Source organism: Nelumbo nucifera, chromosome 1, assembly GCF_055504915.1.
Source record: "Nelumbo nucifera cultivar China Antique chromosome 1, China Antique-T2T, whole genome shotgun sequence".
Lineage (NCBI taxonomy): Eukaryota > Viridiplantae > Streptophyta > Magnoliopsida > Proteales > Nelumbonaceae > Nelumbo > Nelumbo nucifera.
Genome location: NC_142649.1, coordinates 136,608,436 through 136,622,023, shown reverse-complemented (window position 1 = coordinate 136,622,023; position 13,588 = coordinate 136,608,436). Strand labels below are relative to the sequence as shown.

The 13,588-nt window shown below is 33.7% G+C and overlaps 1 protein-coding gene across 2 annotated transcripts in view; it reads right to left on the bottom strand.

Annotated features, from left to right (window-relative positions):
* Window positions 1-9,894, bottom strand: part of LOC104612607 (myosin-3) — a 94,556-nt gene extending 84,662 nt beyond the window's left edge. The window contains exons 1-14 of one of the 2 annotated variants that reach the window (XM_010280083.3): window positions 8,665-9,894; window positions 7,515-7,616; window positions 7,257-7,400; window positions 7,020-7,170; window positions 6,885-6,915; window positions 6,558-6,723; window positions 6,302-6,365; window positions 6,139-6,152; window positions 5,932-6,016; window positions 3,980-4,083; window positions 3,726-3,864; window positions 1,499-1,617; window positions 1,241-1,393; window positions 1,065-1,154 (exon numbers count right to left, since the gene is read on the bottom strand). In XM_010280083.3, the coding sequence (XP_010278385.1) occupies window positions 1,065-1,154; window positions 1,241-1,393; window positions 1,499-1,617; window positions 3,726-3,864; window positions 3,980-4,083; window positions 5,932-6,016; window positions 6,139-6,152; window positions 6,302-6,365; window positions 6,558-6,723; window positions 6,885-6,915; window positions 7,020-7,170; window positions 7,257-7,400; window positions 7,515-7,616; window positions 8,665-9,174 (1,872 nt within the window). In that variant the 5' untranslated portion in view covers window positions 9,175-9,894. The remainder of the gene's footprint in view (window positions 1-1,064; window positions 1,155-1,240; window positions 1,394-1,498; window positions 1,618-3,725; window positions 3,865-3,979; window positions 4,084-5,931; window positions 6,017-6,138; window positions 6,153-6,301; window positions 6,366-6,557; window positions 6,724-6,884; window positions 6,916-7,019; window positions 7,171-7,256; window positions 7,401-7,514; window positions 7,617-8,664) is intronic. The other variant, XM_019200313.2, reaches the window with a different exon arrangement.
* Window positions 9,895-13,588: the final 3,694 nt, after the last annotated feature.

The following is a 13,588-nucleotide window of genomic DNA, read 5'->3' as shown; positions in this document are numbered from 1 at the left end:
AGTAATTAACCAGAGGTGTCCTTGCTATATGAAACAACAAGAGAAGGTAAGAAGGTATTTGAATTTGAGAGAGGGATATAGTCATTACATTACCAAAACCAATACAAATGTAGACATTTATGACAAATAAAAGTACAATCACAGTTCTCCAACACAATTTATTTGTTGGCAATGCATTATAATTAGAAGTTCAGTAGCACCATTCTGTTGGAATCAAATGCATCTGATAAAAATGTGTCCAAAGGAACCACAAAATACAGTATTTGCAAGCCTGGTTACACACTTAAACCTAAGTCCTAAATGGCAACTCAGCACTCCAAAAATAGCCCACTAAAGGATTAAACCCACAGATCCACCTTTACATGTTAATGGTAACTGTGTTGGATAACTTGGATCCACATTGTTTTTCCCCATCTTGTTCTGTTTTGGATGCCTTTTACCTATCAAGCAAGTAGAGAAAGAATATTCTAGGAAATGCGAAGAAACAAATCCTGAATTGCTGAAGTGAAAACAATCTGCAAAGTTGACAAGAGTAGCAGTAAATTTCTTGCCAATTATTTCCATAATTCTGCATCAATTCCTGGTTTCTAATGAAAATAAAGTGTTTAAGACTTGATAATCTCTTTCATGTTTGGAGAAAACATTTTCTTATCAGTAACAATGAATAGTGTTAAAAGATATGAAAATACAAAATGGTAGGGATTAATGAAAATCTCTACACAAGAATTTAAATACAGAAAATCACCCCAACATCGAACCCACCCAAAAGTAGATGATGTCAAAATCCCTTCAAAATAGACAAATTTAGATTATTGGCAGTACATTCAAAACCGTATCTTGCTTGTTAGGAGAGCAGATTTGTCTCAGAAGATACTAGAATTATAAATCAGATGTGAAAGTTCTTCTCAAGTTATCAGATTTTCCAGTATGACAACTATATCTCATTAAATCCGAATTAATTAGAAGCATCACATTAAACAGGAGGGTAATATGCAGCAAAATCAAGTTAAATTAGCGTCATCTTTACCCTGCAATTGAGGATAAAAGAGATCTGGGATGCTAACCTCTTGTTCCAGTTTGAAAAGATGCCTATTGAAATGTTGTTGCAGCCTCTCATTTGCATAATTTATACAAAATTGTTCAAAGCTATTCTTCTGCAAATTGTACAAATGAAGTCAGCAAAAGACATGATTGTATTGCAAATACAGCATACTTAATCATGCATCCATAAAAAACATACCTCAAATGACTCAAACCCATAGATATCTAAAATACTTATTGTTCTTCCAGTGGAATGTTTACCCACTTCAAGGGATCTATTTATTTGTTCTACAAGCCAATCAAACAAGCTTGAATAGATAGACTTTGCCAATGCATCCCTTGCATCAATAGCCTGATAAAAAATAGAAGAAAAGCAACAGTCGTTTAAGGAGTAATCGAGTGAGTGAAAGACAGGGAGAGAGGGACATTAAAACTGCAATTTAAGTACTTATCAGACCTGCTGCAACGTTAGCTTCTGAGTAATATCATCATTTCCAGCTCGGATCTTGCGACAAGATAAAGCTAGTATTAGATCCTGGGTTTTGCAACCCATCAAATTGGCGGCAGAGGTTACCGCTGTAACAAATATAAAGAAGAGTTAAGCATAACCAAAGAAAGATGGTGGTATATATGTGTGTTCTGCATGCATGTATGATTGCAAATGAACAACACAAGTACTTATATATTTATGTATGTACTTAAAGAAGCATACAAGAGAACGAAGCATTTTCAAGGTTTGGCCATTGTGCCTTCGTTCATGGGAAAGATCAACCTGATTCTTAACTGTGGAAAAAATAGAAAATAATGTAGGCCTGAGAAATTTCCCTGAACCCCAAATCTATGCTCTTGTGCACCTTCTTCCTCCTTACCTCTTTCTTTATCTCTTAAACCCTGTAAAGAATCAAATGATCTGAACCATCATAAAAGGTCATAAACCCCTTGTGCTCAGTTCTGTCTTCTCCTTTTTATATAACCAAAAGGGAAAACCAAAACCATATAAAAAGAGGAACTTACACTGCTTTCTTGAAATCAAAGAAAAGTGCCCCAGTAATTTTACAATAACAATAAGTTTCAGTTAGAAAAAAAAAGAAAAGGAAAGTTGCAACCAATCTAGCAATTGGTAAAAAACAAGACACTTAGAACAAATGTAAACACAAAATTTTGTAGAACCAAGGAACTTCTATCTACCACACAAGATCATCTTAAAAGTTAAATCTCTCCTCCCCTTCAAAAAATTATACTCATAAATTATTATTATTTTTACATTATCAAAATATCAATTATAGGTACAATGGTTTGAAATATCGATGATATTTGGTGGTAATTCCCTGAAATATCCCCATTTTCTGTGTGGCAATACAAAATCTTCCATGATTCTTTTTTTCCAAATATCCCTGATATTTTTATGATATTACGGCTACATTTCAGATTTCAATAATAGACTGTATATTTAAAATTTAAAAATTTTAGAATATTATTAAAAACTTTCCAATATTTCATTAAAATCAACATAATATTTCAAAAGTATTTTCTTAAAAGAACTATCAGGGACTTGGTAATTGGATAATTGGCTTACTATTTTCATATGATTCACTTACCAAGTCACTATAATTCAGAACAAAAAGAAAAATGCATATTATTGCAAAAGAGTATTCAAAATCTCATCAAAGCATATAGTAACAATAAAGACAAAAGTTTAAATGGCAAATAATTGACATATATAAATAAGAGAAAATGGCTAAAGACCGAAGGGGAGACCAAGAGAAACATACCTATTACAATCTCTTAATTTTTCCTATTTGATTCATATAGTTGTTTGTTATGGTTTTAAACCTTAAATGTGTAATTATATTTCTTCTAATGATCTCTTGAAGGTTTATTAACTAATTCCATGTTTCTAGAAAATTTTCCTAATTTCTTAGATTTTCCAAATGTCTTAGCTAAATTAGAAAAATATCTCCAGAATTTCTCCAAATCTATATGGAAAAATGTTCATCAATATCGAAATTAAGAATCATGATAGGTACTACTTTAGAACATAAACCACACTTCTATTAATTCAATAAATTTGTGAAGAAATAGCAGGCATATTTACAATCCAAACTTTGTGCTTGAATCTTTTTACATTAAAAAATTCAATATCCAATATACACTCTTAAATATTTATTTACTTCAAGTTTTGGGCAGAGAATCCAAAGAAGAGAAGTATTGCCATATCCAACATTAAGCAGTATTTGCTTGACAAAATTATTAGAGGTGCAACTTTATATTGGGTGACTGATAAAAAGTGTTGCCATATCCCAGGCCCATCTTTTAGACCTGAACAGTCAATTATTAACCAAGCCTAAATAAGCCTAACCCAAAAGAGCCCAAATCAGGTCATGTTGGGTATACCAAGTTAGTAAACTAAATTGAATTCCCTAACCAGAAAGGCAAGCACCTTAGCTCCTTAAACGTACATACAATTAAATATAATGCTAAATTATGTGTTATCAGACTCAGGTTGGCTCAAATTCATAATTCATGTAGCCTCAGGTCAGTTTTTAAAGCCAATACCAACTAGGCCCAGGTTAAAGGTCCAAGTTTCCTGTCTTACAAACATTCCTCCAAAGGAAAATCAGCTCATTAACATCAATCTAGAAACTAGCAAAAAACAAGGATCCATACAATACACATATTATTACCTTCATCTATGACAACATCTACATGATTTTCATTATCAATTATCTGAAAGGTAATATTTCCCAGCCATAGCACTGCAGCAAGCATTGCAAATATATTCCCTTGATCTTCTTTGTGAATTTGAACAATATCTAAGGCTTCCTGGTCAAACAAAAGAAAAATAAAAGCAGAACCATATAATCATGAAACATGGAAGACAAAAAAACTGGAAACAATGTACTCTGTACGGTAGCAGAGACATGTTTTTTTGAATTACCATTAATATATGAAATTTCTGTGCATCATTAACATCATCAATTGTCAAGCAATCACTCTGTTTAAGATAGTTGTATCCAGTGGCTGCTTTCAGGTTCAACCTCTCTGCCAAGCATTAAATCATATTGAGACTACACATGACATATCGCATAACTGAAGTCAAAAAACTAATAATACACTAGTGGGCCCCATGCTGCATGGGAATACCCGATATCCAATGTGATGACAGAAGAGATTCAAAAGAAATGTAAACAATATATCATTGCCCCGGAAAAATAAAAACAGTTAAGTAGATAATTGATTTATCAAAGATAATTAATTATTTTACTATTAATAGAAATGGAATCTATATATTTACTTACAATTGATCTAGGATAATATATTTACTCACAAAATAGGTCAAGTCTTTATTAATACCAAAGTTTTTTTATCTCCAATCACTCTTAATCTAAACTAAACCAATATATAAATTAATTTAACCACATATAGGTATAATTAATCTAAGTTTTTTACTTCAATATAAACTACATTAACAAAGATAATTAAGCTATGTTAATTAAACCAGCATATCTAATCAAGCGGGTGGCCCGTGCGATGCACGGACTTTGTTAAACAAAAGTCAAGTTGAAGGACCCGTGTGACATTTTCAATTGGGCAAAGCCAAACTGATTCCAACCCAAACATTATTTTTGGGTTACATATTGTTAGATAAACTTGTATGATTTTTTTTTTGTTAGATAATTTTTTATTGTTATTAGATTTTATTTATTTATTTTAAATGGAACTAATATATAGGTGTAGCATACAAATAATAATTTCATATTAAATAGATAATTTAAAACATCTAATAAAATATTATGCATATATACTTACTAATACTTATTTTAATTTTTCTAATTTATCTTAGTAATGTTTTATTGTGACTAACTTCATGTGTTGGTATTGTATATTATTAATTATTAGTTCTTTATTACTATTACATATCTAATTTTTTGGTTAATTTAATATATTAACATGGCAAAATTTAGGAATGTCAAGGGGGGCTTGGGGCAGGAACCGTATTCCCCATCCCTGTCCCCAATTTCTAACTCACTCCCCACCCCCATCCCCGATCCTTATCGAGGAGAAAATGAACCTCCATCCCTGATGGAGGTAGGTTCCCCAATGAGGACCCGAATCCCCGAATTCTGTTTTTTATTTTGAATTAAAAGCTTGCTTTGGGAGAAAGATTTACTTTAAAAAAAAAGAAAGAAAAAATCAGAAATCTCAATTTTTTTAGCAGTTAACTATCATCATTAATCAACAAGATAAAATAGAAATTTGTCCAATATATGTAGTGGCATTATTGTAATTATACAAAACTACTTTCACAATTTGTTCAATTTGTCCCGATGAGTTCCTTATCGAGGAGAACTATCCTCAATCAGGTACCCCACTTATTCCTCATTCCCATGATCATCCCCGCCAAAGCAATCCCCATCCCTGAACTGATCAAGCCAAGGAGGCCAGATATGCAACAAGTATCCTAGTTAACTAAACTAAGCTGTTTTACATTTATTAAGTTAATTTGACTTTGTTAGTTAATTTAAGTTGACTAAGTTAATTTAATTGATTAAATTAGATTTATCATGTTAAGCCAATCGAGTTAAATTTAATAAATTAATTAATTTACCTAATTGAATTATGTTAAACTAATTTACTTAATTGAATTATGTTAAACTAATTTACTTAATTGAATTGTGCTAAGTAAATTAGGTCCACTAATATTATAATTAGTTTTGGACAAATTACATTTATTAAAAAATAATTAATAGAACAGAAAGACGGAATGGGCTGATGTGACGAGAAAGAGAGAGAGAGAGAGAGAGAGAAAGGCAGAGTCCAATAGGCACTAGATAGGTAAGCACTAACAAGATAAAAAGCTAGCTTGAAAGCAACAAGATTAATGGCAACCTTTAAGAGAGGCTGGAGCTCCAGCACAGAGTTGATAGAAGATATGATATGATCGTTCTCCTTTAGCCAGCTGAACCACTCTTGACTGTTTAGAAGAGACAGGACATTAAAAGTTAGTACAAGATTTTTTTGGATAAATAAGTTGGTACAAGATATTAAATGAAATTCAAGCTACAATACATAGTTTCAGATTCAACAATGGGATACCTTCTCAAGCAGAACTATCCACAATTTTTACGGTAAGTTGAAGTTTAATGAGCATAGACATGGTTGAAGAAGTGAGCTAAGTCAGTCGTTACAGAAACAGAAAATCACAAAAATTGAAACTTTATTACAGAAAAGCAAAACGGATCAATATAGACATGCTTACAAGTTTGAATCTTAGCACCACAAATTTTCCCAGTTGTGCTGAAGTGAATCTCAATCAGTTTCCCCTGCTCCACAGCATGAGAAACATGTTAAGACCAAAAATCTTTAGAATAATCTCAACCAGTTTGTTTTACAAAATGCATATACCTTCAGAAAGCTTAAACATCATAAGAAAAAGGTATTCATTAAGAAAATATTTCAAACTTCAAATGACAATATACATAAGAAAATATCATCCTTGGGGAAGAGAAACTCACAAATCGGCTAGAATTGTCATTTCTCGATGTTTTGGCATTTCCAAATGCTTCCAATATACAATTTGACTTAAGGACTTCATACTCAATTCCACTGCCACCTCCAAGTGCAGCCAAGTATTGCATTGCAATTTTTGCTGTTTCAGTTTTCCCAGCTCCACTTTCCCCACTATAGTAAGTCCATACTCATATTTAGACCAAGGCAGGTAAAAAACTCATATGACATATTAAAAGAAGAAAAGCTTAAAGCCCATACAGAGAACAAAAACAATACAACAAGTTCCAAAAAAGCCCCCCAGTTTACATACAAATACTGCATAGATAACTTACCTAATGATGATGGATTGGTTTACTTCATCTGCTATATAAAACACCAGGGAAAAAAAAAAGAATGTGTGACTTCAGAAAAAAAGTTTATGTATGGCTAAGCACAAAGACTTTCCCAAATGAGTATTCTATGTTCACCTCTCATCATCTCACTGAAGGCTGCATCTGCTATAGCATAAACATGAGGGCTGTCCATAGCTTTCTCCCTATAAGCTGAAATTAATTCTTTCCCATATAGTGGGACATCTTTAAAGGGATTGATTGCAACCAAAACAGTTCCTGCTTTACTCTATAGAAAGAGAGTTTTATATTGTTAAAAGGAGTAAGGAAGGAAGAAACAGCATCTGATCCATAAAAGAATAAAAAAATACTCACATAAACCATATTATGAGCATATCTGTATTGAAGATTGTAAAGAACCGATGGTTCATTCAAGTAACTAAGCTGTATGAGGTCGTCTACGCCATTAAGGATATCTGGATTAGCAGGTAAGAGGTTTCCTTTGGACACTGTCACAACCTGAAGGTAATGAAAAATATAAGTGCACATAAATCTAACTAATCGCATCATGGAGGCACCCAAAGTTGAATATTCATGTAGCTTCAAAAAGACACCTAGGGTTTATGAACTCACACTGCCATCTGAAATCAAAACACACATATCTTCTCCAGAAGTTGATCGAATTTTTCCTAACTCCCACTGGTCATTTGAGAGACGGCACCAAACCCGAAGTTTCTGGAAACAAATTATTCTTAAATTTTATGAATTTGCACAAAAAGAAAGTAATCTCATTGGAAACAAGAACTATGTATATACATGTACGTATGCATGTATATGTGTGTGTGTAGAGAGAGAGAAGATGCATGATTGGTCAGAGAAAAATGAACCATGCAGATAATCTTCCTTGCCCAACCCCAACATTGCTATCCATTTGTACCTACCCCACATTGATTCCTCATCCTTTGTAGTGAAACTAACAATAAGAATTAACAAAGAAATTTGACCAAAGGAGAACCCAGATAACTAGCAGGCCAGAACAAGTGATAGCTTCCAGTTCAGTAAACCACAATACCAACTTCACTTCTTCCCAGACCTTTATGGAGAGGTTATTCAAGAAAGAAATCACTTAGATGGGTCCCAAGAAATTTTAACTGTTTGCCATTATGAAGGTTTTCTGATCCTCTCCAGAGAGTGGCCATGCTGACCCAGTTAAAATGTTTTAGAGATATTTGGGCGCAAGTGTCAACAAGTGGCTGAAACAACAAGATTGCACGTCCACATAGTGAAACAGAAAGAATACAATCCTTAGTTTGCAATAAAAGAGATAGCCAAAGTAGTTTTACTTAGGATCAGAAATACAAGGCCATATGATAACTAATTGAAGAGTTAGATCCTCGCAACCATGGCATCTAAAGTCCCCTGGTCTGCTTCAGAACAGAGCCCCAGTTCAATATGTGTTAATCGCATCTTGAATGTGTACCTTTAGCTGCTCCTGATGGCACTTCTAAAAATACGGTCACATTTTTCAAGTGTAAGAATCAAGTGAAGTAATATAATGTAGTGAAGACTGAAGAATCATTCGATGACCTCTGTTTTTCAATAAAGTACGGAACTATGAAAACCTGAATTTTTGTGTTTGTCAGAGATAAGAAGGAAAGCCTACTGCCTACAGTCAAAGAAGACCCACTTCATCCTTTTTATGCCTTTAAAGTATTTAATTATTGATACAGCTTGAAAGTATTTAATTATTGATAACGATTTTTAGGAGCAGAGCACAGTGTACCTTCTTCGCAATATAGTCTATGTTGTCCTCCCACCTAGATTCCCCAGTTGATGGCAGCGAGGTGGAAGGCACTGCCGCTGCATGATTCGAATCATCAGATTCCTCCAGTCCCCCTTCGTGCGACACCGTAGCATAAGGGGATTCGGAAGGCGGGTCGGGCCGGTCGGCCTTCATATTTTTGTTCCCTAAGTTGGTAGTATGGAGACTTGGTTCCTTATCTTCCTTTGTACAAATTCCGTCCCTTCTCTTCTCTTCCTTCTCTGTTCGGTCGTTGTTTTTCTTCTCGTTATCCTTCTCTTGGCTATTATCGGGCAAATACTCTGGAACGGATTTGTCAATCTTCAAATTAAGAGCCAAAACCCTTCTCGCCGCGGGGAGACGGGCCTTGGAGGTCGGACGAACGGGCAATGCCGGAGGTAGATCTTTGGACCGCTGGTCCCTTTGCCGGATGGACTCCAGCATTTCCTCCAGCGAGCTACGAGCAGCGGACCTAGGCGTCTCCGTTGACATGATTCCAGAACCTCAAATCGGATTACAACGAGAATTCCTCAGATAGAAACCGGAAACCAACCGTGGGACAGGGACGCTAACCAAAATTCAGTTTTTCTAGCCTCGTTCGCCGAATTCAAACACAGGATTCCAGAAACCTTCATCTAAAGAGCGAACTTTTCCCGCACAAAGTTCGCCAACATGGATTGTTAGTCGTTCCATCAGAAAAGCAAAATATATCTGAAACAACAAATTCCCTCCGCCATGTTTGTTGATAAATTAACCGGGAAAAAAGAGAGGAAAAGAATCCTCGCTGGACGTAGTTTCAACGATCAAGGAGGAAGGTTGCAATCCTGCAAGAGAGGGTTAAATGGCGGAAACATGGCCGTATGTATTTTAGAGTTTTCGCCGTCATTAAAACTTCGGAAAGTTAACGCTTTCCTTCACCAAAACCAGCATATAATCCATTAAAAGCATCAAAGGACCTCCTTCAAAGGAAGCTTTGTTTTGCTTTTATCAGAAATTCAAATTTTCCAGATAGATTCCATTTTTGCACATTCTGATTCCTTCGGCAAACCGTATGGAATGAATCTGATTATCTAAAAAAGAAAGATAATGAAAATAAAAATAAAAAAAAAAAAACAAAATTAAAACAAACGCAGAGATGAGACCTGATCGATGATGTTCGATCAGGTCACCAAGGGGTCTGATTTCTGAAACCCGTTTCAAAACCAGAGCGAAATTACTGATTGGCTCCTGCATTCAACATGAAATTTACGACAAATGCCCTATTTTTGAATATCTTTTAATTACCAATATACCCCTCTGTAATTTTCAACGATACTCCTTGAACGATCAACCATGAATTGATTACAGCTAAGACCATACGTAAATTTTGCAAAAGAGAAAATTATTTACGATCAAATAAAATGAAAAAACAGATAATCACGTCAGATGAAATCATGAATTCATGATGCTAGTTACATATGAGAAGGTGGAGATCCACACGTTAAACGGAACGATTGGAATCTTTAGCCCATCAAGAGTCGAGCATCAGAATGGTAGATCTGATACAAAATATATAGCAAATCATTCGAATCAAAAGGTTCCAAATTTGCCAATCAGCAAAAATAAAAGAAAAAAGGTTCCAGATTAAGGTTAAGGAGGAAGCAGGAACAAGATTGAAGATTGATTTTCTCGATACCTGTAAAAGAATAAAGAACAAAGCCCTAAACGTATAATACGATCTGTCATCACTTTTCGTACAATTGTGTTATACTGTGGGACTGGGGGAGAAATGTCGCCAAATGGCAAATATGTCAGGGTCCAACAAAGAGCATATGGATTAACCCGGTCCAGAGTTTCGGTTTTACATGAATACCAGACAATTAAACTTTGGAACCGGCTCGTGCCAAGTTGGGTTGGACCAAAGACCATGGATGTATCGTAGTTATGATGATGCCACATTGCCACTTGGCAAGATCATTTTTATTTTCACAGCCCTATAAACTGGAGTTGGTGAGTTTGGGATCAGGATAAGTCCGTGGATTCTTGTAGGATCAAGGGGTATAGTGGTAAATTCGTTAAAATTTGGAGCAAGGTTGGCGGAAATGGCGGTTGGCCGGGGGAAGGCGAGGCATTTGTCTCTTCTACGTTATCTCTTTGACGGTTATGATACCGGAAAACCTTATTACGAGTCAACCGGTATCATAAAAATTGACCAATCCGATTGTATTCATCAAATATCATGGGGTATTTTGATTGCCAAAGCTCTTCCGTTATCGTACCTTTCCGGCATCATAGTTTTAATATGTTTGAGCCCTTTTATACACTGTCCAATCATATATGGTCGCCAAAACGATGGTTTGATTTGTGCATATTTCTAAATTCAGTTCGAATATACATATACCCGTGCAAATGTACGGGGCTTTGTAAAGAAAAATTGAAACTTAACTACTCAAGGAATTTAATGATTTAGGTGATATTTGACATCGATTATCTTAACAATTATCCAAAAATAGGTAATATTTTAAGTTATTGACTTTTGAAAAATTATCAAAAATTGTTGTTCAATATCATTTACCCAATGTAGATCTATTTTTGAGAAATTGGCTGAGTATATTTGGTACTGGCCCATTATTTTTGTATTAGAGTTATTATTTAATGCCATGTTGGATGTCATGTCATTCTCAAAAAATCAAAATCAGTTATAACTTAAGAAATCACCAAGAAAGTGAACCCTAGAAATTTTAATGATCCGTTTTTGGTTGATTTCCTGAAAATCACCAAAATTGCCCAATCAAATAAAAATTTCAACGCCTATTCCTCTATGTGGTTCTAACATGGCAGTGATTTTCAAGAAATTATCATCAATGCCAAACATCACCTTAAACTTTTTAATTAATTTTAATTTTTTATTCATTAGTTTTAATAATTAATAAGGGCATTTAAGAAATTGCCTTATAAATATGAGAGAGTTTTGTACATGTCAAACTATAGGGGAGGTTTAAATAATTTAAAAGAACATGTTTGACTAAAAAAACTTTTGTTGGTATTTAGACTAAAAAACTTAATGATGCAGTTTATACAATGTAAATAACATGCATTAAAAATATTATAGTAACTTATTTAAGTTACTTAAATTAATTATGTTAGTTATGGGAGGTATTTGTATAGGCCAAATAAGTAAAGGGGGAGATTGGTTAAATTACAATGAAGAATTAAATGATTAATGCATTAATTTATTCAAGAAAGTTAATTTAAGTAATTTGACCCCAATTTCTAAGTAACCCTCCATCTTTAACTTAAATCCCCATCGGGGAGAAAATTGAACCCCGTTTCCCCAATGGAAACGAGTTCTCGTGGTTCTAACTTAAGAAATCACCAAGAAAGTGAACCCTAGAAATTTTAATGATCCGTTTTTGGTTGATTTCCTGAAAATCACCAAAATTGCCCAATCAAATAAAAATTTCAACGCCTATTCCTCTATGTGGTTCTAACATGGCAGTGATTTTCAAGAAATTATCATCAATGCCAAACATCACCTTAAACTTTTTAATTAATTTTAATTTTTTATTCATTAGTTTTAATAATTAATAAGGGCATTTAAGAAATTGCCTTATAAATATGAGAGAGTTTTGTACATGTCAAACTATAGGGGAGGTTTAAATAATTTAAAAGAACATGTTTGACTAAAAAAACTTTTGTTGGTATTTAGACTAAAAAACTTAATGATGCAGTTTATACAATGTAAATAACATGCATTAAAAATATTATAGTAACTTATTTAAGTTACTTAAATTAATTATGTTAGTTATGGGAGGTATTTGTATAGGCCAAATAAGTAAAGGGGGAGATTGGTTAAATTACAATGAAGAATTAAATGATTAATGCATTAATTTATTCAAGAAAGTTAATTTAAGTAATTTGACCCCAATTTCTAAGTAACCCTCCATCTTTAACTTAAATCCCCATCGGGGAGAAAATTGAACCCCGTTTCCCCAATGGAAACGAGTTCTCGGACCTGAATCCTTGAATTATTTTTTTTCAATTTTAATTACAAATTTGCTATGAAAAAAGGATTTACTTAGAATGAAAGAAAGCAATTCATTATTCCAAACTTATTTAAAATTTAACTAATATATGTTTGAGTTGAAATGAATATAAATCTATTTAAGAATGTATAAACAAATAATACTTTAAAATATTTAACATATGTATGCATGCATTAGCAGGCCCCGTATGATGCATGAAATTTAACTTAAAACTTATTGTTCTATGGAACTACACAACCCAGGGGTAGGGATGGCAATTTTCTCCATCCCCGCCAAATACCTGGCCTCCCTAATCAGGCGGGGATGGGATGGAGATTGCCTTAACAGGGATAGGGTGGGGATGGAATTAATAGGAATACCTGATTGGGAACAGGGAGTGGAGTCCCCACCCTGCCCTAAACCCCAATTATGTATATTAAATATATATGTATATATTATATTAAATATATAATATTATTTGTGTTATATTATATATATAAATATTATTTGCATTTTAATTTTTCTTTTATTTTGAATAAATATCATTCTAAAAACAAACTTTTAATTAAAAAATTTAGGGATTCAGGTCCCCAATGGGGAAGCCCTCTCTATCGAGGACTAGGGATGTAGGCTAAAATTTTTTACAAGGATTAATTTAAAATTCAAGGCCGGAATGGGGAGTATGATCCTCGCCCCGATCCGCCCATTGCAATTCCTACCTTGGGGTCATCCCCTAAACCTATAACACCCCCAAACCCATAACTATAGTTCCATTAATTATGGTAATTATAGATGTAGTATCCAATACTTATGGAAATTATTAAAAATTTCCAATTATTTATTTGAAATTTTATAATTTAAGTTTCACTAAATTAACAAAATCACTAATCATTGCTAAAAAA